Genomic DNA, 21,647 nt, shown 5'->3' on the forward strand with positions numbered 1-21,647 from the left:
CAGGATCCTTTTTCTTAATAAATTTTATTTTGATAATTGTAAAAAGAAAAATCAGGACCAAAACTAAAGGCAACTTAAAAAGTTCAAATATATACTCCTTATATAATAGAGATTTGTAATTTCCAGGCCCTCCGGGGGGAAGAGGGGCCCAAAGGGCAAAGGGAAGTAGATAATGCCATCACACAATTCAGTCAATCAGAAGAGACGTTGGTAAGAGATCAGTGGGCCTCTGGACGTGAAGAATGGGAGAAAAGATCAATAGTTTTGCCACCCAAAACTTAGTCCATCTTGAGGTTAACATAGATATAACGGATGAACTTTAGGGAAGAAAAAAAGGAGATGGTGCCTAGCATGAGGAAGAAGACATAACCAGTGAGTAAGGAGTAGCCAAAAAACTCTACTGTCTGTACTGCCCCTGACATGTTGGAGCGCCGAGCATAGTAGAAAACCGAGTAGAGGAAGATGAAGAGCCCAGTGGAGCCAACACTCAGCACAGATCGCCACCACCAGCGGTAATCCTCCCCAGACAACTGGAAGTAGGTGAGCGCAATGGAGATGCAAGCCCCCACACTCAGCAGGATGGCGAAGACAAAGAAGAGGATGCCATACAAAGTGTACTGTTCCCGACCCCATACTGTGGCAAAGATGTAGTACAGCTCCACAGAGATGGCACTGTGAAGAGAAGAGAGGATACACAGCATTAAAGGGCTGTGCACTGCCAGCACAGTGGCCAGGTCAAAATCCAGCCACCCCCTCCATGTTACCGGGTCACTGTGGAAAGTGGGTCCACTCCACTCCCTGCCCTACAGTTCCTGGCTCCGTGGGGACTCTTTTACCCATGACTAGCTGTGCTCATTTCAAGAACAGCTTCCCTGATAGGTTGAGAGCAAGGATCCTGTCTGTTTTATTTTCTGCTCTATATTATCTGCCTGGCACTAGAGGTACTCAAAAAATTGGACAGGCAATCACATGGGCTTTAAGCCCCAGCTGGTGCCTGTGGACACTAAAATCAGAAACCAGGAAGGCAGTGAACGGAGCAATGTCTTTGGAGAGCTTTATAAGTGAGCCACCCTCATCTTTGAGTTGATTTAAGCTGAGTCCTGCTTGGATACAGGAGGAACTATTTAATGATCTCTTAATTGTGCACCCGAACCAGGGATCATCACTCTTGTTGGGTCAGGGTACTGAGAAAGGCAGTTAAAGTCGGGAACCTGAGAGTGATGGCCAGAGCATAAAGGGAGGATACCTGAAAGGCAGGAAGCCTCCAACCGTCATGTGGATGAGCGTAGACTTGTACCAGGGCTGGGGCGGGATTTCCCGGGCGATGTTCTTGGTGCGACAAGGTGCATCAAAGGGGCTAGCGTTGTTCTTCCCGAAGATGCCTCCAATGACAGTAAGGGGGAAGCCCACCAGCAGCCAAACCGTCAGAAGCAGCAGGATGGTGGTGGCTGGCAGAGCCTGTGTCGAACCATTAGCCCAGTGCACTGAGTTCACCACACTCCATGTCAGGAAGAAAGGCACTGCAGGGATGGGCCCCCAGAAGGAGGGTCAGCTGTAGGAACATCCCTGGGGCCACCCACTCTGACTAGACCTAACAGGGAGAGAGGTGAAGCATCCTGCTCCCAGGCTGACCTCCCCTTTTCACATCCCATAGTTCTCAGTTCCTTATCTTACCAACATCCCTTCCCCCATCCATTATCATTAAGGGTCAAGGCAGCTGTTACATAATGATCAAAGAGAAACACAATCCACCTGCCTCCAAGGGCTTGTTCTGCTGTAACATTGGTGATTCCTAGCATGACCCATTCCTTTGGCTTAAGGCCCTATTTTCAGAAAATCCTCTTCAAACATAAATGTGACGGAGTATAAATCAGACACTCAAGATTGGGAACACGAAAGGTTCAAAATGCATACTACTGCTGCTGCCTTTGAAAGGACAAGCTGGCTTGTAAGGCTAGAGTGGGGTAGCCGCTTGCAAATAAAAAAAAACAAACAAACTTATTTTGGCGGGGACACCTGGGTGACTCAGTCAGTTAAGCGTCCGACTTTGGCTCAGGTCATGATCTCATGCTTTGTGGGTTCAAGCCGCATATCAGGCTCTCTACTCAGTGCAAAGCCCACTTCAGATCTTCTGTCCTCCTCTCTCTACCCCTCCCCCACTGATGTGTGCACATGTTCTCTCTCAAAAATAAACGTTAATGGGGCGCCTGGGTGGCGCCGTCGGTTGGGCGTCCGACTTCAGCCAGGTCACGATCTCCCGGTCCGGGAGTTCGAGCCCCGCGTCAGGCTCTGGGCTGATGGCTCAGAGCCTGGAGCCTGTTTCCGATTCTGTGTCTCCCTCTCTCTCTGCCCCTCCCCTGTTCATGCTCTGTCTCTCTCTGTCCCAAAAATAAATAAACGTCGAAAAAAAATAAAAAATAAAAAAAATAAATAAATAAACATTAAAAAAAATTTTTTTTTTTAAGTAGGCTCTAAGCCCAGCGCAGAGCCCAATGTGGGGCTTGAACTCACAACCCTGAGATCATAACCTGAACCAAGATCAAGAGGGGGACACCTAACCGACTGAGCCATCCAGGTGCCCCCAAAAAACCTTTTAAAAAGTGACTATCAAGAAATATGTTCAAGAAAGAGTGTTATTTCACTCTTAACATAATGGTTAAGAATACAGGCTCTAGAGTCAGACTGCCTGCATCTGAAACCTGGTTTGCTTCCTCTTAGGAGTGTAATTTCAGGCAAATTGCTTAACCAGCCTTCAATTTCCTCATCTGTAAAAATGGGGACAATATTAACTACCGCATAGGGCTATTGTGGAGATTACATGCGATGAAAGCATGCAGAGTGCTTACCATGCTGCCTAGAATATTTTAAGGACTTAATTTTTAAACTATGCAAAAGAAATGCAGTCTTGTCTTTTGAATGGTTTTCTTGTTTCTTTTGCCCATTTTCATTCCCTTAAGGCCTTACTCTAACTCTATCCCAGGTTCCATGATGTGTTGTAAGTTCCTAAACCCTCAGTCGCCAGGCCAGCCCACCAGGGAAAGGGCAGTCCTCACCAGAGAAGAGGCTGGTGGTGAGAATGATGTTCCACACCCAACGCTCGCCTCCAATCTGCCGGTAGAAGTGGCTGGACACGTAGCCAGAGATGCAGCAGGTCAGGGCATACAACAAGATGGCTGCCGAGTTAATGGCCCCATGACGGTGCACATTGAACATGCCCAGCAGCGCCATGACAATAATGCCTGTAGGGTAGTAGTGGAAAGCCTGTGTCAGGTCTCCCCTGTCCCTTTTCTGACAACTTCAGAGGAATCATCCCTCTTTCTCCCAGACCCAAGGAAAACAATATCCCCTAATTCTGTTGTTCAGCAAACCCACAACTGAATATACACATGCTTGTTAAAGCCACCCACCCCTTAGGTTTGCCTCTCACCTTGGAAAGAAGAGAAGATCTGCAGATCTTTCCAGAACAAACCACCAACTTAGTTCTACCCCTTGAGAGAAATCCCTGATTAATTTTTATCACCTCACCAGTGCCAAGGGCCAGGAACTGGGCACCCACACCAAGCACAGCACAGAGCAGACCACGGTATGGAGGGAAGCGGAAGACATCTGTATGGATAATTTTCCAGCCATTGTCACCTTGATCAAAGTCATCACCAGAACCTGCAGAGGTAGTCTCCTCATCCAAGTTGTACCGAGCCAGGTCGTTTCGAAGCACACGCATGAGAATGACAGCCACAAAACCCACCAGTAAAAACACAAGCACCATGGAATTGATGATGGACAACCAATGGATTTCCAGTGTTCGGGGAAAGAAACCACTGTCATCGCCACGGCGCCTGTCACTCCGACGTTCCACTGAAGTCTCAGACCAGCGCACGCTGTAGGTGTGGGTGAGGCCTAAGAACTCATCAGGTCGTAACCCATCTAAGCTGTGGGGCTTGACGTCCCGCACAGAGACATTGGCAAATATAATTCGGTCTCCGTGGAATTCTAGGTGGAAGTCCAGATGGGTCCAAAGCCCTATCTTGTGGCTGTGAGGCAGGAAGCCACTCTCCTCCATGTAGCCCACAAAGCCACGGATTGGCAAATCATCCACTACAAATTCAAAGTAATACAGTTCCTCAATGGCCTGGCGCAGTTGCTCCACCTACAAAGAGCAAGTCAGGAGTCAGATATGGCCTCCCCAGGCATAGCGTTAGATCAAGGTTCCACAGCCTGGACACTTCTGACATTCTGGGCTGGATAATTTTTATTGTGGGGAGCTGTCCTGTGCACTGTAATATGTACCATCCCTGGGTTCTTCCCACTAGGTGTCAGTAGCACCCCCCCCCCAGCCCCCCTCCCGGCAGTGACAACCAAAATTATCTCCGGACATTGCCAAATATCCCTTGGGAGACAAAACTGCCCCCTGCTGAGAACCACTAGGTTAGAACCTAGTATGCTGGGATTCTCCAAAACGAGCAATGTGACTTGACAGGGTTAAGGTGTAGAAAAAGGAGAAAGGCAAGGTGTCAGAAGGTCTGGAGTAGACTAAAGAAAAGTGCCCTAAGATAGGATTTGCTAAAGAAAAAAAAGCATCACAGGAAAGATTAGAGTGTAAAGGAGCCAGCTAAGAAAGCCAAGAGGTAAGTATGGAAGGAAACAACTATATAGGAGTGATAGTTGGGACCTTATTACCAACAGAGCAGCCTGGAGTCCGGAGCCCTGGGCTCTAACATCACCTCTGCAATTCAGTATCCATGTGGTCTTGGAAAGTCACTTTTGAGCAAGTGTGTTTCTTCCTCAACTGAATGCAAATAATACCACCTGTCCTGACTACCTGGTGGGATTGTAGTTAGAGTTAAGTCAGATCATTTCCATAAAGGTGCTATAAGACCATAAATTGTAAGACACTGTTTAGTCCCTGGGAGGGAGGGCTGACTTCTAGCCAATGTGGAGAGGCTGACCTGTGCAGAACTGAGCTGCATGTGGCACAGGATTCTCTTCTCCACATTCTCCCGAAAACGTATCTCGTACAAAGACTCAGCCATTCGGTCCCCATCCAACACTTCACCCAGGCTAAGGCTTTTGTGTCGTATCTTCTCAGGGCAGCAGACCGGAAGCTGATAGTAGTGGTAAGTCTCCTGAGGGTTGTGGTAGGGTCCCACTTTGTTGACATATAGAATGACGGGGTCACCGGCCTTGTAGTGTGTCACACCTTCCACCCCAGGCTCATGGCCTGTGCCCAGCAGCAGCATCAGAAGTGACAACCACTGGTAGCTCCAACTCCGCGGGTGCCCTAGGACTGTCATCCTTAAGGCAGCAGAACCTGTTTGGGGGAGTCCTGCAGTTATGGAAACCAATTCCTGACGCCCCAGGTCAAGTCGTTCGAACCGCTTCAATTCCTCCCCTTGGGTTCTCCAACCCTCCTTCGGGAGGCCGCCTCCCGACCCCCAGACAACACTGTCACACTGTCCTCCTTTGCTCTCCTGTTCTCTCAGTCTGGGGCCCCCCTCCCGCAGCCCGCCTGCCGGGGACCTCCCCGCGCCCCAGCCCGTTTCCATGGCAACGCCACGCGGCCTCGCACCTCAGGCACCTTCCCGCGGCCCCCGCGGGGTCCTCACCGCACGGGAAGGGCTGGCCGAGGCGGCGCCCGCGGCCTCTGCGGCCCCGTAGCTGCCCTTGGGTTCCTGCCGGGGTCTCCCCCCTGAGCGGCGCGCTAGCGGCGGCCCGGGAAGGACCTGACGACCGACCTCCACGGGGTTGGCCGCCGCGGTGCCTGATCGCAGCGGCTGTTGTCACACCGTACGGTAGATCGCACTGAGTTCAGTTAAGTGTTCGCCGACTAGCTTCTCCAGTCGGGAGCCCGGCCCAGCTCTGGAGAGCCCGCAAGGCCCGGCTAGCCCGTCCCCCGGCGGTGGGCCCTCCCGGCGATCTGGAGAGCAGCCCGAGACACGTCAGTCTTACCACTTCCGCCTCACCCGCGGGGACCTCAGCCGGGCGGAAAGCTCCTTTTCTGGAGCCTAGTGGGGACCACGCCCCCGATGCTGCGGCCCGTGCGCTCCTCCGCCGATGGTCTTTCGGGCAGGGACTGAGGCTGAGGCCTGGCTGCGGGGACGCGGACGCCACTTTGGGGTAAGAGTCGCTGCTGGGCCGCTCACCCGTCCCAGGGAAGACTTGGGGGCACCTGCCGGCAGAGGCCGGAGAGCCGTGCCCGCCGCACGCGCCCAGTAACTGTCCAGGAAACGGAGCCCGGTTGGTGGCTGGGCCTACACCTAGTGGACGCCCAGGAGCATTTGCCGGCTGAACCGGTGGGTCTCGCCACCGAATGCAGAGGGCGAGCTCAGAGAGGCGGTTGATGGCCCCCAACCCGGGCGGAGGTGAGACTTTGGGCGTCGCTGTGCTGGGACATCGAGGGCACAGTACGCGCAAGTGTCCTGGAATCTGCATCTCATCTCACTGCTCCTCTTCCAACCCGTCACGAGTGGCCTCCCGCCAAAAAATAAATACATAAGTAAAAATGTCTTCCCGAGGCTGTGCTGGAAGCCTCCCGGCCAAATAATGACAGTCCCATGTTCGAAGACAGGCAAGCCTGAGGCAGGTCTGGTGCGGAGACACGCAAAGAGACGGGGTGTCAGCCCTTTTATCGGGTGAGTTGGGCAGCCTGGCAGGGTTATTGTTAACCTGCAGGCAAAGAATCTTGGCATACGTTCGACTCTTTCGGTGTTCTTGTTATTTACGTGTGTGTGTGTGTGTGTGTGTGTGTGTGTGTGTGTGTGTACGCGCGCGCACATGCGTTTGGGCTTCTCAATTTTATATTGCAGATTACTCTGGAAAAGTTTACCCTTGCCTGTCTTGGCTATTTTAAGGGTATCTGCCATTGGGAGAGTTTTGAAGCTCAGACCCAGGGGCAGTGACTTCCGTTTGGCCACTTGGGGGCAACATGTAAGGATGCAGATTTAAGGTTCCCTTTCCCTGGGTAAAGAAGTAGTGCCTCACCTCCCTGTAGGAGGAGGTGAGGTTCCAGGAAGTAGGGGATTGAGTTTTTTAGATAATCAGTGGATTTTGTAATTAGAAAAGTAATTTAGAGAAGCCGGAAACCTGGGACTCTCTCACTCCCCTGTCCCCAGGGGACATCCTCTTCAGATCAGTGCCACCAAGCCCCCCTGCTTATTTCCTGAATATTTTCCAATACTTGCCCTCATTGCAGCTGCCTTGGTTCAGGTCCCACCCTCTCTCACCTAAATTACCATGATAGCCACCTTGCTAGTGTCCTGGTAACCTCCCAACTTGGATCCATTTTCCATACTGCTGCTATAAAGATTTTTTTAAAAATATGTGTCCTATTTCCAGCAACAGTGGTTCTGAAATCTCGGTGCTCATCGGATTGAACCAAAAGGTTATTTAAAACATAGAGACCTTGGGGCGCCTGGGTGGCGCAGTCGGTTAAGCGTCCGACTTCAGCCAGGTCACGATCTCGGGGTGCGTGAGTTCGAGCCCCGCGTCGGGCTCTGGGCTGATGGCTCAGAGCCTGGAGCTTGTTTCCCATTCTGTGTCTCCCTCTCTCTCTGCCCCTCCCCCGTTCATGCTCTGTCTCTCTCTGTCCCAAAAATAAATAAACGTTGAAAAAAAAAATTTTTTTTTAAACATAGAGACCTGGGTCCCACCAAATCAGAATCTTAGAGGAGGGAGTGACTGGTCATTATTTTTTAACAGGCTTTGATTTTGACTAAAATTTGACCATGAGTACATAGGATAAATTCTTAAAAGCTTGGCATATGAGACCTGTCAGACCTGGATCTTTACTTCTCCAGGTACATAACCCTTTTGGAACCCTGTCCTGTGTTCAAACTGGAATCTTGAATGTCGTGTTCTCTCAAGTCTACAAGCTTATGTAGCTCCTTTTGCCTAGACTGCCCAGTCTACCATTCTCTACTTACCTGCCTGGAGACTTCTAACAGCGCAAATGCTTCCCCTATAAAGCCTGCTTTTACATCTTCCAGTCTTTGATTATAGCACTTTACCTCACTGGACTGTTATTTTACTTCTTATGTGTCTGTCTTCCTTGTTAATTGCTAACTACTCACAGGAAGACTAAGTTATACATCTTGATATCCTTAGCAGTGCTTTCGTATACAGTCGGCAGCTTAATACATGTTTTTCAAATGAACTGGTTTACCCCCTGCACATGCCCCTGCACAATGATAACACAGCTGCCAACAGGCTGCCCATCCAAGGGCCAGCCAACTATCCAGAGGGTGGGGCTGTGTGGCCCGCCTTACCATGGTGTGCCCTGGACAACTCATCTTGGTAGATTGAGGATGTAGATTAGGCTTCCAACAAACTTTGGAACCATCCTGCCAGCAGGATCAGCAGGCTGTCAGTAAATAGGAATTTACCAGTAGTCTATGGCATAATCTGTTGTTGGGAGTTGTTTTGCTTTGGAAGATAGAAATGTGATTCTTCCCTTGTTCTTTCCTGAGTGCCACTCCCCAAACCCACCCCACCCCCTCATCCTCCCCCCCACCCCAGTCCCCCAGTCTTAAATCCAGGTTAACCCTTCAATGACCACAATCTCTGTCATTCCCTGCAACCTGCATTTTTCTAGCTTGTCTTCCTTACCCATGCAGCTTAGATTTGGCATTCCATCATTTCAGCCACATTCTTGACTGTGTTCTTGATGCCTCTCTTCCATTATTGTTTCATTCCAGCTGCCAAGTGAAACCTTAATCTTGGGTTCATATTCAAGAACTGTCAGTATTCAAGCACCTATACCCAAGATGAATCTTAACACTGTGTTAAAATGTGTCTATAAATTGTGTTTTTAACCTCAGTTGGACCCCCAGTGCTGCTCAGTGATCCTGTTCATTTTCCAGATCAGCTCTCTTATTCTGCACAACCCATTCTTCTCAAACCTCTGACTTCATCTCCCTCTTCTTGCCAGTTGACCTCCCTGACAGCCTAGTGGGAGATGCAAGCAGAAAAAAAACACAGTTACAGGCACTGTGACAGAGAAAGTATTGGGGCTCTGGGAGCACCCAGGAGGGAGGAACATCCAATTTGCTCTTGAACAGTTGGTAAAGGTGTCCTTAAAACAGCTTATGAGCTAAGTCCTGAAGGGAGAGTAGGGGTTTGCCAGACAGAGAAAGCAATGAAGGAAAAGTAATTCTGTTTGACTGTAGCATTGCATGTAGGTTAAAAGATAAAATTGGAGAAGTAAGCAGGGTCAGATATATAAATATATAAATATAAATAAATAAATAAATAAATAAATTTTTAAATTTGGACTTGATCCTGAGGAAATGGGGAGACACTGAATTGTTTTAAGTGGGCATAAAATCAGATTTACACCTTGGAGTTGAGGGTGAAGACTGGAGGGGAGCAGAAAGCTTGCCAGAGCGATCAGTTGAGAACTGAAAGAGGCTTCAGCTAAGGCAGTGACAGCTGCTCCGGGAGCCTGAAACATATTGTTAAAAATACTTAGGAGGTAGGGGGGCGCCTGGGTGGCGCAGTCGGTTAAGCGTCCGACTTCAGCCAGGTCACGATCTCGCGGTCCGTGAGTTCGAGCCCCGCGTCGGGCTCTGGGCTGATGGCTCAGAGCCTGGAGCCTGTTTCCCATTCTGTGTCTCCCTCTCTCTCTGCCCCTCCCCCGTTCATGCTCTGTCTCTCTCTGTCCCAAAAATAAATAAACGTTGAAAAAAAAAAATTAAAAAAAAAAAATACTTAGGAGGTAGAAGAGACAGAATTTGGTGACAGATTGGATGTAGGGGCCGAGGTAGAGGGAAGGGTCCAGGTGACATTTGGGTGTGTGAACTGAAAACAACTAGTATAGAACTTACAGAAAGAGGAAATCTAGGGCAAGAACATACAGACTTCACTTTTGGACATGGCACATTGAAGATACAAACATGTCCATGTGAATCCAGCAAGCAGTTGGATGCTGGATCTGGAACTCCAGAGACATCTGAGATAGAGACAAGATTAGGAGCAGTCAGAATGGATGTAATAAATAAGGTGTTGGGAATGGGGGAGATCCTAAAGGATGAGGACATAAGACCTATGGTAGAAACTTCGCGGTATGATTAAGGGACAGACAGAGAAGATAAGGCTCCAGTGAAGTGTGAGGAGTGGCCAGAGGGATAGGAGGAATACTACAGAATTTAAGGTCATGGAAAGCAAGATAAGAATGCATTTCAAGGTTCAGAGGTGGAATCAGGTGGAATCTATTCCACCCTTTCAATCCGAGTGATCCTTGTAATCTTGTAACTGTCTTTACTGGTGTAAAGCTATGGAAGTGATGCTTTGTGGTTTTGGAGCCTAGGTTTCAGTTGATCATACAATTTCTGATTTTTTTTTTTTTTCTCTTGAAATTCAGTGCTACTGTGTGAAGGAACTCTGGCTAGTCTGCTGGATAGTGAGACCATATGCAGCAGGAACAAACGATCCCAGCAAAGATGAGACCACTGGAAGAACCACCCAACTGAGCCCAGCTCAACTTGCAAAAAAAAAAAAAAAAAAAAAAAAGGTGGTTGTTTTAAGCCAGAAAAACATTTTAAGGTTAAGATTCCTTAGAATATGTTTCTACAACACCTTATAATGCTCTGTAATATTCTCACACGTGTGTTTCTCATGCTGGATAATAAAACTCTAGGAGCATAGGGTCTCTATTGGTCTTATTATTTTATCCCAGTACTCAGCCTGGTACATAGTGGGTGCTCAATAAACATGAATGGTTGAAGGGATTAGATCTACGGCGGGGGCAGGCAGGGTGGGGGGAGTCTCACCAAATTGCAGAAGTTGCCTCTAGGAATATGTTCCAAAGTGCACTTCATTCTCAAGTCTTATGGCCAGTGGTGGAAAGAAGGTGAATTGTGATGTATGTGGAACATGGGACCTTGAGGAGTTCCGTAACCAGGAGGAGAAAGAAGTAACAACAGCTAGTGGAGACAAAAAGAACTGCTTCTCCCTTCTTCCCCCTCCACGTTTCTAGTGAGAGTTGAGCCCAGCATCCCAGGCTTGTGTGACTATATAGGCAAGCTTTCAAAGACTAACTTTACTTTGGTACCCTAGCCCTCATGGCTTTCTGAGCAGATAATAGGCTTTTAAGTAGCAAAGCTCCCTGCTCTCAGAAAGCCCAACACCATGCGGAAGGGAGACACCCTGGAGGTAGCACCACCCACTTCAGCCTACCGCTCTGTCATGGAGGAGTATGGTTACGAGGTGGGCAAGGTCATTGGCAATGGCTCCTATGGGATGGTTTATGAGGCTTACTACACAAAGCAGAAGATCACGGTGGCTGTCAAGATCATCTCAAAGAAGAAGGCCTCTGAGGACTACCTTAACAAGTTCCTGCCCCGTGAGATACAGGTTGGAAAGGGGGCTAGAAGAGGGAACTGGTACCAAGCTCGTTAAGACTTCTGAGCATGGTCTGGAGGGGGTAGAGCCAGAACCCCACCCCCAACCCCAAATCGGGTGAATGTCTTACTATGCAGCAGGAAGATGACTTGATACAAATTCAACCTCTTTCCACCCACCCACTCACCTCCAGCGCCTCACAAAGTAGAAGTACAAAGCATAGGGTCTGCCCACAAACCACCAGCCCTCTGGGGTTTAATCCTGCTGCAAAGTTCTAAGTAAGTTAGCAGCGGGACAGTAGGAGGGCTGGGAGCACAGCCAGGGTTCTCCCTTCCCAGGTTTGATGGGTCCCTCTTCCGGGGCCAGGTAATGAAGGTCCTGCGGCACAAGTACCTCATCAACTTCTATCAGGCCATCGAAACCACATCCCGAGTATACATCATTCTGGAGCTGGCTCAGGGTGGTGACGTCCTTGAATGGATCCAGCACTATGGGGCTTGCTCTGAGCCCCATGCTGGCAAGTGGTTCTCCCAGATGACCCTGGGCATCGCCTACCTGCACAGCAAGGGCATCGTGCACCGGTGAGGGCGCTGCCACCCAGGCTGGGGCCTTTGGGCTCTCAAGGGGGTTTTATGCATATTTTCCATTTTCTGCCCTCTTTTTCCCTCCCTTGGCCTTCCTCAGTTATCTAGGCCCATCCATCCCCTCTATTTTAATTGTCTGGTCAAGAACATTTATGTAGTACCCACCGTGAACACAGCACTCTGTGAACTACAATGATGAGCCCTCGCTGGTCCCCAGGTACCATCCTCTCTCACCTTTGGGCCCTGCTCATTAACTCCATGGTTCCTTCCTCTCAACCTTGTGACCTCATAATGGCACCTGTCTCCCACTTTGCCTTTTCCATCTCTAGCCTCTGACCCCTGGCCCTTCAGCTCCTGGTCTAATACTAAGCCCTCTCCCCAGCCTGACCCCCAGCCTTTCTGCTGCTGGTAGGGACTTAAAGTTGGAGAACCTGTTGCTGGACAAGTGGGAGAATGTGAAGATATCGGACTTTGGCTTCGCCAAGATGGTGCCTTCTAACCAGACTGTGCGTGGTAGCTCTTCTTACCGCCATATGAACTGCTTTACCCACCTCAGCCGGACCTACTGTGGCAGCTTTGCTTATGCCTGCCCGGAGATCTTGCTGGGCTTGCCCTACAACCCTTTCCTGTCTGACACCTGGAGCATGGGCGTCATCCTCTACACTCTAGTGGTGGCCCGGCTGCCCTTTGATGACACCAATCTCTTAAAGCTGCTGAAAGAGACTCAAAAGGAGGTCACTTTTCCACCTAACTACTCCATCTCCCAGGAGTGCAAGGTGCTGGCTCCCCCAGGAGGGCTGAGGCCTCAGGGATGACCCACAGGGAGGGAATACCTAATGTAGGCCTCCCCACCCTGGGGGAGGCTCTTCCCCACCATCACTGTCTCACACTGTAGCCCCTGCCCCAGAGTAGTTGGTGGGGAGGGAGCTTAAAGGGCCATTCCTGGGCTCCACACCTTAGATGTGAGTGATGAGCTGGTTTCAGCAGGATAAGGCAAGGATTTCCCCCCAAGGAACCCTTCCTTCCCTTCTGCTCCAGGGAGTTACATGCCAGGCTCAACAGGATAAAATCAGGGCCACACCCCCTTTTACCAGAGTGGTGTGATGGGCTATCCTGCTTCTCTCTCAGGTCCAACTGCTCATTGCCTGTGTGGCACAATGGGAGGCAAGCTCAGCCAAGACCTCTCTCTCCCCTGCCCTAGAACCTGGTCTTCCAGACGCTATGCCAAGCCACCAAGCGTGCCACCATCCTGGACATCATCAAGGATCCTTGGGTGCTCAAGTTCCAGCCTGAGCAACCCACCCATGAGATCAGGCTGCTTGAGGCCATGTGCCAACCCCCCAGCACCACTAATCGGCACCAGTCCTTGGAAATCAATACCTAAAAGTGGTTAAGGGAGGGAGTTGAGAGAGGAGCAAAGCAGGAGGGTCTGGGGCTAACGATCTTTTCTACCAAAAATAAATCTATACCTGATTTAGTTTCATCAGCTGGAGTCAAAGACACTCTTTCCTCAAGGGAACTAGCAGGGAACACTACTGAGTCCAAGAGGTGGATTTCTAACCAGTCTGTAACTGGTCATCTTGACACCTATTAAAGTCAACACTGTAATTCAGTATATAGCTCACATGTGGCTCAGGGGGAGAGGGTGCTCAGATGAACATCACTTTCGGGAAGTTTCATTATTCTAAGTAAATGCTTATTATTACACATCTCTGTGCATTCTAAAATTTTTTTTTTTTTTTTTTTTTTTTCCAACGTTTATTTAGTTTTGGGACAGAGAGAGACAGAGCATGAACGGGGGAGGGGCAGAGAGAGAGGGAGACACAGAATCGGAAACAGGCTCCAGGCTCTGAGCCATCAGCCCAGAGCCCGACGCGGGGCTCAAACTCACGGACCGCGAGATCGTGACCCGGCTGAAGTCGGACGCTTAACCGACTGCGCCACCCAGGCGCCCCTCTGTGCATTCTAAATGTTCAAGCAGTGGGGCAGAGGCCCTGGTTGCTGTTTGGCCATGGCTCTCCCTGTTTATAACCAAAGGGATGGCATTATTTGCTCTCTTAGAAATGGGTATCAGGATGTGTGAAATGCCTTGGTTTCTTCTCCTTCCTTCAAATGCCACCTTAACCACGACTGAAACGATCTGAGTGAATCATGCACACTATTGCTCTTAGAAACAGAAATGACAGTTCAAACCAAGCCTGTTAGCTATGAGTTCTGAATAATGGAAAGCTCCTTGCTCCTTTATCCCTGTATTCTCCCTCCCTGCCCTTGAAAATGGGCTTTGCAAAGGGAAAATGAGTAGTAAGTCATGGGGCTGTCTTGGCAGAGGCATGACTGGGGGAAAGCAATGAGAGAAGACTCAGAGACAGCTCCACATGGTCCCAAGATAAATAATAGGTGGCAGTTTAACCTTAACCTCAGCACCAGGCAACTCTAGGACAAACCAATGTGAAAGATGAAACAGTACATGCCTGGAACATAGTAGGTCAAGATATTGTCAGTGCCCACTTTCTCTATGTTCCAATGCCCCTTCTTACTCCCACTATGACTCATCGCTTGAAACAAAGCTCCAAAGACCAGGGAAGAGTTTCAGGTGTAGATGAGGCAGTATAAACACTAGGGTTCCATCTGCCTGATTTTATTGGGAACAAGGGCACTGTAACTGTTATCAAAGAGAAGGAAGCCAAGGGGCTCCTCTTGCACCAACATTCTCTTTCAGAGTTGAGCCAGGGAGGGGAGGGCAACAACCCTTTTTCAGGCAGGGTCACTATCACCCTCAGCAGGACCCCCCCCCAAAAGGCTACGTTTCTTTGCTTAGCACTTGGCACTTAAGGAAAAGAGACCAATGAAGTCAGCGCCAGGAAAACAAGCCCAGACACATCAGGACACCCACTCAGCCAACTGCTTTAGTGCTTCTTCATCTTCATCCGCTTTGGGAGCTTGGGGGACAAGGATACCCGGAGAAAGAAAGAAGTATTAGGGCTTTGGCAACATCAATAATCCCCTGCTGTGACACTGAGAGTCTGCTGAAACATCTCTCCCTCAGCAAAGAACGTAAAGGAGTGGTCCTTCCGCTTGCTGGGCTGCTGCAAATTCCCAGAGCAGCTCTGTACAAACTGGGAAGATGTGCTTCTTTCTCCCAGCACTTGCAGCCCCACACCAGGGTACACAGCTTGCTGAGTGAGGCAGAGGCTGGACTTAGTCTTCATTCCCCCTCAGCCAGGTACCCTTATGCAGTCAACAACCTGTGCAACTGTAGCAGCAGCCTTCTCTGCCTGGCTCCTTTGAGGCAGGATGTAAGAAGGATATAATCTTTCCCCATATCTATCCCACCCTCTCAAGTCCTTGAGACAAGAGCATAACCCTGAGTACCTGGCTCTTCAGGTAGATGTGTGGAAGGTACACCGGGCAGTTTGATGGGGGGTTCTTCCTCCTTGTCACCTACATGTAACAACTCCTGGGCCAATTCCTCCTGCTCCAGCTTCTCTAGCTCCTCCAACAGTTCATCCTGGACATGGAACAAGAAGACTGTTAAACATGAAGAAAGGAAATGTCTACTTCCAAAAACATACCATTTTTGAATCCCCCCTCCCAAATTTGCCCCACGATTCTCTTGGGCATTCCTTCCGGCTAGTCTCATGCTTTCTCCAATATTCCCTGACCCCTTGCTCCAATCACCTCATCCACATCAAAGCCCACAGGCCGAGAAATGGCATCTGAGATCTGCTGGGCCACCTCCTGTTGTTCTGTAATGTCGGCCATCAGTTCATCCACCTTGTCAATGTCCCTGAGAACAAGATATACAGCTATGAAATCAGGCAACAACGCTCCTGACTTTCCCATCTTGCATGGATGAAAACCCTCCTGTCTGTGGCCTCAGACTGATAAATCCATGGCTATCAGAAGAGATCCCTGGGAAATTATGTGGAAGCAAGTCTGGGCTGAGAATTGGCAAGAAGCCACTTTGGGGAGAATAGGCTGTACTCCTCTTCCTGAAGGATCTTTAAAAATTAGGAAAATCCTGGGGCGCCTGGGTGGCGCAGTCGGTTAAGCGTCCGACTTCAGCCAGGTCATGATCTCGCGGTCCGGGAGTTCGAGCCCCGCGTCAGGCTCTGGGCTGATGGCTCAGAGCCTGGAGCCTGTTTCCGATTCTGTGTCTCCCTCTCTCTCTGCCCCTCCCCCGTTCATGCTCTGTCTCTCTCTGTCCCAAAAATAAATAAACGTTGAAAAAAAAATTAAAAAAAAAAAAAAAATTAGGAAAATCCTGGGGCGCCTGGGTGGCGCAGTCGGTTAAGCGTCCGACTTCAGCCAGGTCACGATCTCGCGGTCCGTGAGTTCGAGCCCCGCGTCGGGCTCTGGGCTGATGGCTCAGAGCCTGGAGCCTGTTTCCGATTCTGTGTCTCCCTCTCTCTCTGCCCCTCCCCCATTCATGCTCTGTCTCTCTCTGTCCCAAAAATAAATAAACGTTGAAAAATTAGGAAAATCCCTCCTTCTCTCTCTGCCCTTCTCCAACTCACACTCTTTCTTTCTCTCAAAAATAAATAAACATTAAAAAAAAATTTAAAAAAAAAAAAAAAAAAGGAGCACCTGGATGGCTCAGTCAGTTGAGTGTCTGACTTCAGCTCAGGTCATGATCTTACTGCTTTTGAGTTTGAGCCCTGCGTCGGGCTCTGTGCTGACAGCTCGGAGCCTGGAGCCTGCTTCCGATTCTGTGTCTCCTTCTCTCTCTGCCCCTCTCTCACTCACACTGTTTCTTTCTCTCAAAAATAAACATTAAAAAAAAATTGTTTTTAATTAGGAAAATCCTCTTTCCTCCCTAGAATGCTTCAGCCAGCAAAGAGATCTTCCAAGAAGCAAGGAGACTGACAGAGGTCTAGCTGTCACAAACATCTATAAATTTACATTCTGAGAGGTTTTAAGATTCAAGAGAAAATACCAAGCTACTTTCCCCAGTGCCTGGGCCCCCTGCTTCCCTCCCCCCGTACCCACATGTCCTGGTAGGCCTTCTTCATGCCTTGGGCAGCAAGCTCCATGGTCCGAAGCACTTCTGCATTGGTGGTGGCATTCTCAATGGCCTCACGCTGAAACTCCAGGGTAGATAATGTCCCATCGGTTTGTGCCAGCTGCTGTTCGAATCTTTTCTTCCTCCGCAAAGCCTGTAGGGCAGCTGACCCAGCCCACACCCTGAGCATCAGAGCGAGAATCCCTTATGCTTCCCACCTGGGCCCGCCCAGTTGGCACCTCTCCCCCATTACCTCTCTTATTCTTGGTCCCATGCTTCTTGGCCATTTGTAGCTCCTGTTGAATCTTCTGCTCCAGAAACTCTTGTTTCTTGATCAATATCTTCTCTGTCTCCTTCAGTTTCTGTATTGCCTCTTCAGGGGTTGGCCCCTTCTCCTTCTTCCCTGGAGTGCAATCAAGCAGGCCCATATTGTGTGGAGGAAATAGATTAGCCACCAATCACTGAGCGCAGAGTGTGTGCTAGGCACCTGTCTTACTCTTAATCCCAAAATGACTCTCTATAATGAATATACTATCTTCACTTTACAAATGTGAAAAACAGGCATATATGTGTTAAATAATCATTTGTTTAAAATCACAGCTAGAGAGAATTGAGCAGGAATTGAAATGTGGCAGTATGACTTCCAAATCCAGTATTCTTTGCTATTTCAAATTGCCTTTCGGGGCGCCTAGGTGGCTCAGTCGGTTAAGCGGCCGACTTCGGCTCAGGTCATGATCTCGTGGTCCGTGAGTTCAAGTCCCGCGTCAGGCTCTGTGCTGACAGCTCAGAGCCTGGAGCCTGTCTCAGATTCTGTGTCTCCCTCTCTCTGACCCTCCCCCATTGATGCTCTGTCTCTCTCTGTCTGAAAAATAAATAAACGTTAAAAAATAAATAAATCAATTAATTAAAAAAACCCAAAAAACAAAAAACAAGTTGCCTTTCAAGTCATTCCCAGGCTTCCCCCCCAACCCCCGCCCCCGAGAAGTTTTAGGTTCACAGCAAATCTGAGTGGAAGATACAAAGTTCCCATATACCCCTGCTGCCACATATGCATGGCCCTCCTATGAGCACATCCCCACTGGAGTTTGGTCACTTTTTATAATCGCTGTTCCACTTGCTGTCCTAGGAGATGCCCAAGGTCCTAACTCCACACCCTCAAACTGAACGAAGTGCAGGGGGTAGAGAAAAAAAAAAAAAAAAATCTGATCTCCATTTTCCCCTTCATCTTCTGCACTTCTGACAGTAATTAAAATTAATAAGGCAGGCCCTTGCCTGCTTAAAATCCTTTCACACTCTCCATTGCCTGCAAGATAAAATCTAAAACTTTAATGAGACATACAAGGCCCTTCTTGACCTGGCCCTTGTTCACCTCTCCATCCACACTTCTACTTTCCCCTTCTTCAGCTGGCGTGGGCATGTGCGCGCGCGCGCACACCCACGCACACGCACACACACACCCACCAGCCAGAACTCCTCTTTCCCCTAAGTATTACTACCATACTCGTTCCTGCCTGTTTTGCACACAGTTACCTCCCCCCTGGAGTACCTCAATTCTCCACCTGGCATACCTTAGCCCTCTGGATCACAACGCCTCACGCCTCTTCTGTGCTCCCCCTAGTTTTTAGGAACATCTCCATCATGGAGTTCCCACACTACACTATTACCAGTTTTTGCTGGTCTCCCCCACCAGATGGGAGTTTTAAGTAGACAATCTTTTTTCATCACCTCGGATTCCCCCCTTGGCCAGCATAGAGGAAGCACCAGTGTTTTGGAAAGGACTAGATGATGACAGTCGGAAACTCAACTCCCCAGCCTAAACAGTGGGGACCCTCCATTCACGTTCCGGCCCGACCCAGAGCTCTTCTCCCTGGGGCGGGGGAAGGAAGACAGCCAGAGCCAGACAGCCTGACAAGGCGGGGCCTCCTGGCACGTGAGGAGGCCTGGGCCCTGGACCGGGTTTTCGCGACAGCCGGGGGCCATGGCCTTCCCCACGCCCCCTTGGCCAGCACCACCAGCCCACCGGGCTCACCCGGGCTCACCCCGCCCGAAGAGTCTGCCGAGACCACTCATCTCCACCACCCTTGCCTCTCCTGCCTCCTCTCCGCGGCTTCTTGCAACTTCCGCCTGGCTCCCGGGAGGGTGCGGTCTCATCGCTCAGAGACCGGCCTGGGCCAATCCCTCCATGGGGCACCGCGGCGACATCATCAACATGAGCCAACGAGGCCACTTCTGCCACGTGACCCGAGCCACCAGCCCCCAACCCATTCGCTCCTCTTAAAGCGGCCGCTCCGTTTTTGATTCTTTAAAAAGGCCGCCCACCCCCACCCCCCAAAAAAGCACAGTATTTGTTTTCCTGAAAGGCAATGTGCAGGGTCTTACATCCCACTTCTTGGGGCCAGTGGAAGAGTTCTCCCGGCCCTTGACAGAGTTCAGGAATTGGGGCGCGGATGGTGTGAGCACAAGGGGGCCACAGTCGGGTGTGCCACAAGTTTCTTTGGCAGAGGCGGATGAAGTCTAATTCCACTCGCTCTGGTCTTGGCACCTCGGAAAAGCCAATACCGGCTACAAAGCTAGAAAAACAAAAACCAGCCAGAAGATTTCTGTCACACACAAACATACTTTAATAATTTACAAATACACCTGAAAATGCCTTCATGATTTCCTTTCAGTTTTATGCTTCAAATGAGGCTCATCCACAGGACTGGACCTCAGGGCCCAGCTTGGGCCTTTGCAAATGTCTCCAGTCCCTGACTTAGGGTTTGAAGATTCATTCCATTCTGGACATGAATGCAGGTAACTCCTAGAAAGAAAAGAAGCCACATTTCATCAGGCCTGTTGTTACTCTCACCTTTTTTGGGTGCACCCAAAAATTGCATGCAAGCTACCCATCCTGGACCTATCTATCTAACTGCTCCTAGGAACTTTCTCCTCATTCCCCAAAAGGCTAATCTCACCACTCTGTACCCAGTTTGCTGACGTCTAGGATATTCCGCTTCTCGTCATCAAAGAAGATCATCTGGGAGAAGACAACTCCAGTCTTCTGCTGCAACCTGTGCAAGGCGGGGCAGGGGGTGACCACACTGGCTTCTTAGCTCCTGCAGCCTCTCTGGCCTCCCAGCTTCTACCTTATCTCTGCATACCTCTCAAAGTGGGTGACCTTGCTGCCTGGGTAGATTTCCCGATGAACAAAGTATCTGTCAAGGTCAAAGAGCTCCAGTAGCTGGTTGGCCCCTTCAATCTCCCCTGTTCTGCAAAAAGGTGTAATAATAGATGGGATCAGCAGGGCCAGGGGCTGCAAGCCAAGTTATGTTTAACCAAGGGGAAATCAACTTGCTGTTTTTCCAGGATAAGTAGGCACCCTCGGTCCTTATTCGATTCCCCAGGCTTCCCGTCTGACACAGGCGGCGCTAAGCCAGTCAAGGTTTAATAAATAAAAGGCACAGGAAAGGGTACAATTAGAAAAATATGCAAATACGTGCAAATCTGCACCGCCAAAGTTTTTGTAGCCAAGGGGTTACACGAGACGCCTCCTCATGCATGCGTCTCTCAGCATGAGACCGACAGCTTTTTTTCAGTCGCTCTCCTTACCGTGAAGCGGCCGCGACGGGTACCTCAAGGCCCTGCAACCTTTCCAGGACGTCACGCACCTCTGGATACAGTCGGACGGTCTGGCCCCGCCTATCCCGGACGGCCCCGTCGCTGGAGGGCGAGAGCGCGCTCAGCGGAGGCCGGCCCCGCCCGGACCCGGTCTCCCCGGCGCCGCCTCACCTGCCCTTGTGGAACGGGGGGTCTACGTGCGTATCCACCCAGAACGGCCAGAGCGTGTAATCTGCGGGAGGACGGAGGGAGGGCTCAGGCTCGGAGCGCGCAGGGCCCCGAGAACTGCAGCGGGGCTTTGGAAAAGGAGAGCACGCCGCAAATCTCCCCGGGCCGGTTCCTCACCCAGATCGAAAACCGCCAGCTTTGGGAGCCGCGTCATGACCGGCGCTGGCAGGCTGCGCGATGCGAGGCGAGGCCTTGCGGCTGCAAACCGCCCCTCCTGCCTTAGAGAAACAGCGACTAGAGCGTCGCCGTGCGGAGCTGCGGCCGTGGGTCTGGAGGCCGCGCAAGAGCGCCTCCTGACGGCGGAGCGGGGGAAGGACTGTAGCTAAGTGCCCACGCCACCACCCACGGGACCGCAGTGGTCCATCTCTCCGAGACACCTTCTTCCCTTTCTTCTCCACCCAGCGTGGCGGGAATCGGCTAGAGACGCCAGGGAAGGGAGCCCTTTCATCCGACACCTCTCTCATTTTATCTTACCAGCTGAGACCTAAGTTATCCGTAGCTTTGTCACTCACTCTTCACTCAACCTTTCTCCGAATCCGCCTCTCTCCAGAACCCAGAGCCCTCCCCCGCATTCCAGCCATAAACATCGTAGGGTCTGTGAAGCCCTTGAGGCCTTTCTTGAACCGGGCCCAAATGGCCAGTAGGGCTACAATGGGATAGAATTCACTCTTCTGGTTTCTACTACCTACATCAGTAGTACACTGGTAAATGTGTAACAACCAGTTTGGGGGGAGGGGCTGATTTGTATTGTTTGGCTTCTGTAAATATTCCTATCATGGCCAATTTCAAGCTACAAGCAGGAAACCAATTATGGGGTTGGGAAGAGATGACAATAATTAGATCTCCTGAGCTGATAAGAACTGGCTCCACACCACTTAGAGCGGACTTTCCAACAGTCTGAT

At 50.2% G+C, this 21,647-nt stretch overlaps 4 protein-coding genes and 1 long non-coding RNA gene across 16 annotated transcripts; 2 read left to right on the forward strand and 3 right to left on the reverse strand.

The window, feature by feature from the left end:
• Nucleotides 1-5: 5 nt before the first annotated feature.
• Nucleotides 6-5,842, reverse strand: TM9SF1 (transmembrane 9 superfamily member 1). 3 transcript variants are annotated; one of them, XM_045450507.1, is made up of 6 exons: nucleotides 5,733-5,842; nucleotides 4,947-5,308; nucleotides 3,526-4,147; nucleotides 3,054-3,239; nucleotides 1,247-1,520; nucleotides 6-672 (listed from the first exon to the last, which is right to left on the reverse strand). In XM_045450507.1, exons 2-6 carry the CDS (start codon nucleotides 5,289-5,291, stop codon nucleotides 279-281), a joined length of 1,821 nt encoding a protein of 606 aa, XP_045306463.1. In that variant the 5' UTR covers nucleotides 5,292-5,308; nucleotides 5,733-5,842; the 3' UTR covers nucleotides 6-278. The 3 variants fall into 3 exon arrangements, with proteins under 3 accessions (XP_045306463.1, XP_045306462.1, XP_045306461.1); XM_045450506.1 differs by lacking the exon at nucleotides 5,733-5,842 and adding an exon at nucleotides 5,604-5,706; XM_045450505.1 differs by lacking the exon at nucleotides 5,733-5,842 and adding an exon at nucleotides 5,567-5,683.
• Nucleotides 5,843-6,064: 222 nt separating this feature from the next.
• LOC123583453 lies at nucleotides 6,065-10,634 on the forward strand. The gene is made up of 2 exons (XR_006704879.1): nucleotides 6,065-6,629; nucleotides 10,355-10,634. It is a non-coding gene; the product is annotated as an uncharacterized LOC123583453 (long non-coding RNA).
• A 472-nt stretch (nucleotides 10,635-11,106) lies between these two features.
• On the forward strand, nucleotides 11,107-13,401 carry TSSK4 (testis specific serine kinase 4). 3 transcript variants are annotated; one of them, XM_045450517.1, is made up of 4 exons: nucleotides 11,107-11,346; nucleotides 11,701-11,915; nucleotides 12,301-12,694; nucleotides 13,120-13,401. In XM_045450517.1, exons 1-4 carry the CDS (start codon nucleotides 11,122-11,124, stop codon nucleotides 13,300-13,302), a joined length of 1,017 nt encoding a protein of 338 aa, XP_045306473.1. In that variant the 5' UTR covers nucleotides 11,107-11,121; the 3' UTR covers nucleotides 13,303-13,401. The 3 variants fall into 3 exon arrangements, with proteins under 3 accessions (XP_045306473.1, XP_045306474.1, XP_045306475.1); XM_045450518.1 differs by having other exon boundaries at nucleotides 12,331-12,694; XM_045450519.1 differs by having other exon boundaries at nucleotides 11,237-11,346; nucleotides 11,673-11,915; nucleotides 12,331-12,694.
• Nucleotides 13,402-14,505: 1,104 nt separating this feature from the next.
• On the reverse strand, nucleotides 14,506-19,537 carry CHMP4A (charged multivesicular body protein 4A). Of its 8 annotated transcripts, none has more exons than XM_045450523.1 (7): nucleotides 19,300-19,416; nucleotides 18,960-19,098; nucleotides 17,174-17,323; nucleotides 16,908-17,085; nucleotides 15,597-15,705; nucleotides 15,291-15,426; nucleotides 14,821-15,094 (listed from the first exon to the last, which is right to left on the reverse strand). In XM_045450523.1, the coding sequence occupies exons 2-7, from the start codon at nucleotides 19,069-19,071 to the stop codon at nucleotides 14,961-14,963; spliced, it is 819 nt and encodes a 272-aa protein (XP_045306479.1). In that variant the 5' UTR covers nucleotides 19,072-19,098; nucleotides 19,300-19,416; the 3' UTR covers nucleotides 14,821-14,960. The 8 variants fall into 8 exon arrangements, with proteins under 8 accessions (XP_045306477.1, XP_045306480.1, XP_045306483.1 ...); XM_045450526.1 differs by lacking the exon at nucleotides 18,960-19,098 and adding an exon at nucleotides 18,646-18,733 and having other exon boundaries at nucleotides 19,300-19,398; XM_045450525.1 differs by lacking the exon at nucleotides 19,300-19,416 and adding an exon at nucleotides 18,646-18,733 and having other exon boundaries at nucleotides 18,960-19,076.
• Nucleotides 19,518-21,624, reverse strand: LOC123583451 (magnesium-dependent phosphatase 1). Its single transcript, XM_045450528.1, has 6 exons — nucleotides 20,863-21,624; nucleotides 20,689-20,749; nucleotides 20,509-20,619; nucleotides 20,061-20,168; nucleotides 19,885-19,970; nucleotides 19,518-19,720 (listed from the first exon to the last, which is right to left on the reverse strand). Exons 1-6 carry the CDS (start codon nucleotides 20,897-20,899, stop codon nucleotides 19,629-19,631), a joined length of 495 nt encoding a protein of 164 aa, XP_045306484.1. The 5' UTR covers nucleotides 20,900-21,624; the 3' UTR covers nucleotides 19,518-19,628.
• Between the last annotated feature and the right edge of the window lie 23 nt (nucleotides 21,625-21,647).

The sequence above is a fragment of the Leopardus geoffroyi genome, chromosome B3 (assembly GCF_018350155.1).
Source record: "Leopardus geoffroyi isolate Oge1 chromosome B3, O.geoffroyi_Oge1_pat1.0, whole genome shotgun sequence".
Lineage (NCBI taxonomy): Eukaryota > Metazoa > Chordata > Mammalia > Carnivora > Felidae > Leopardus > Leopardus geoffroyi.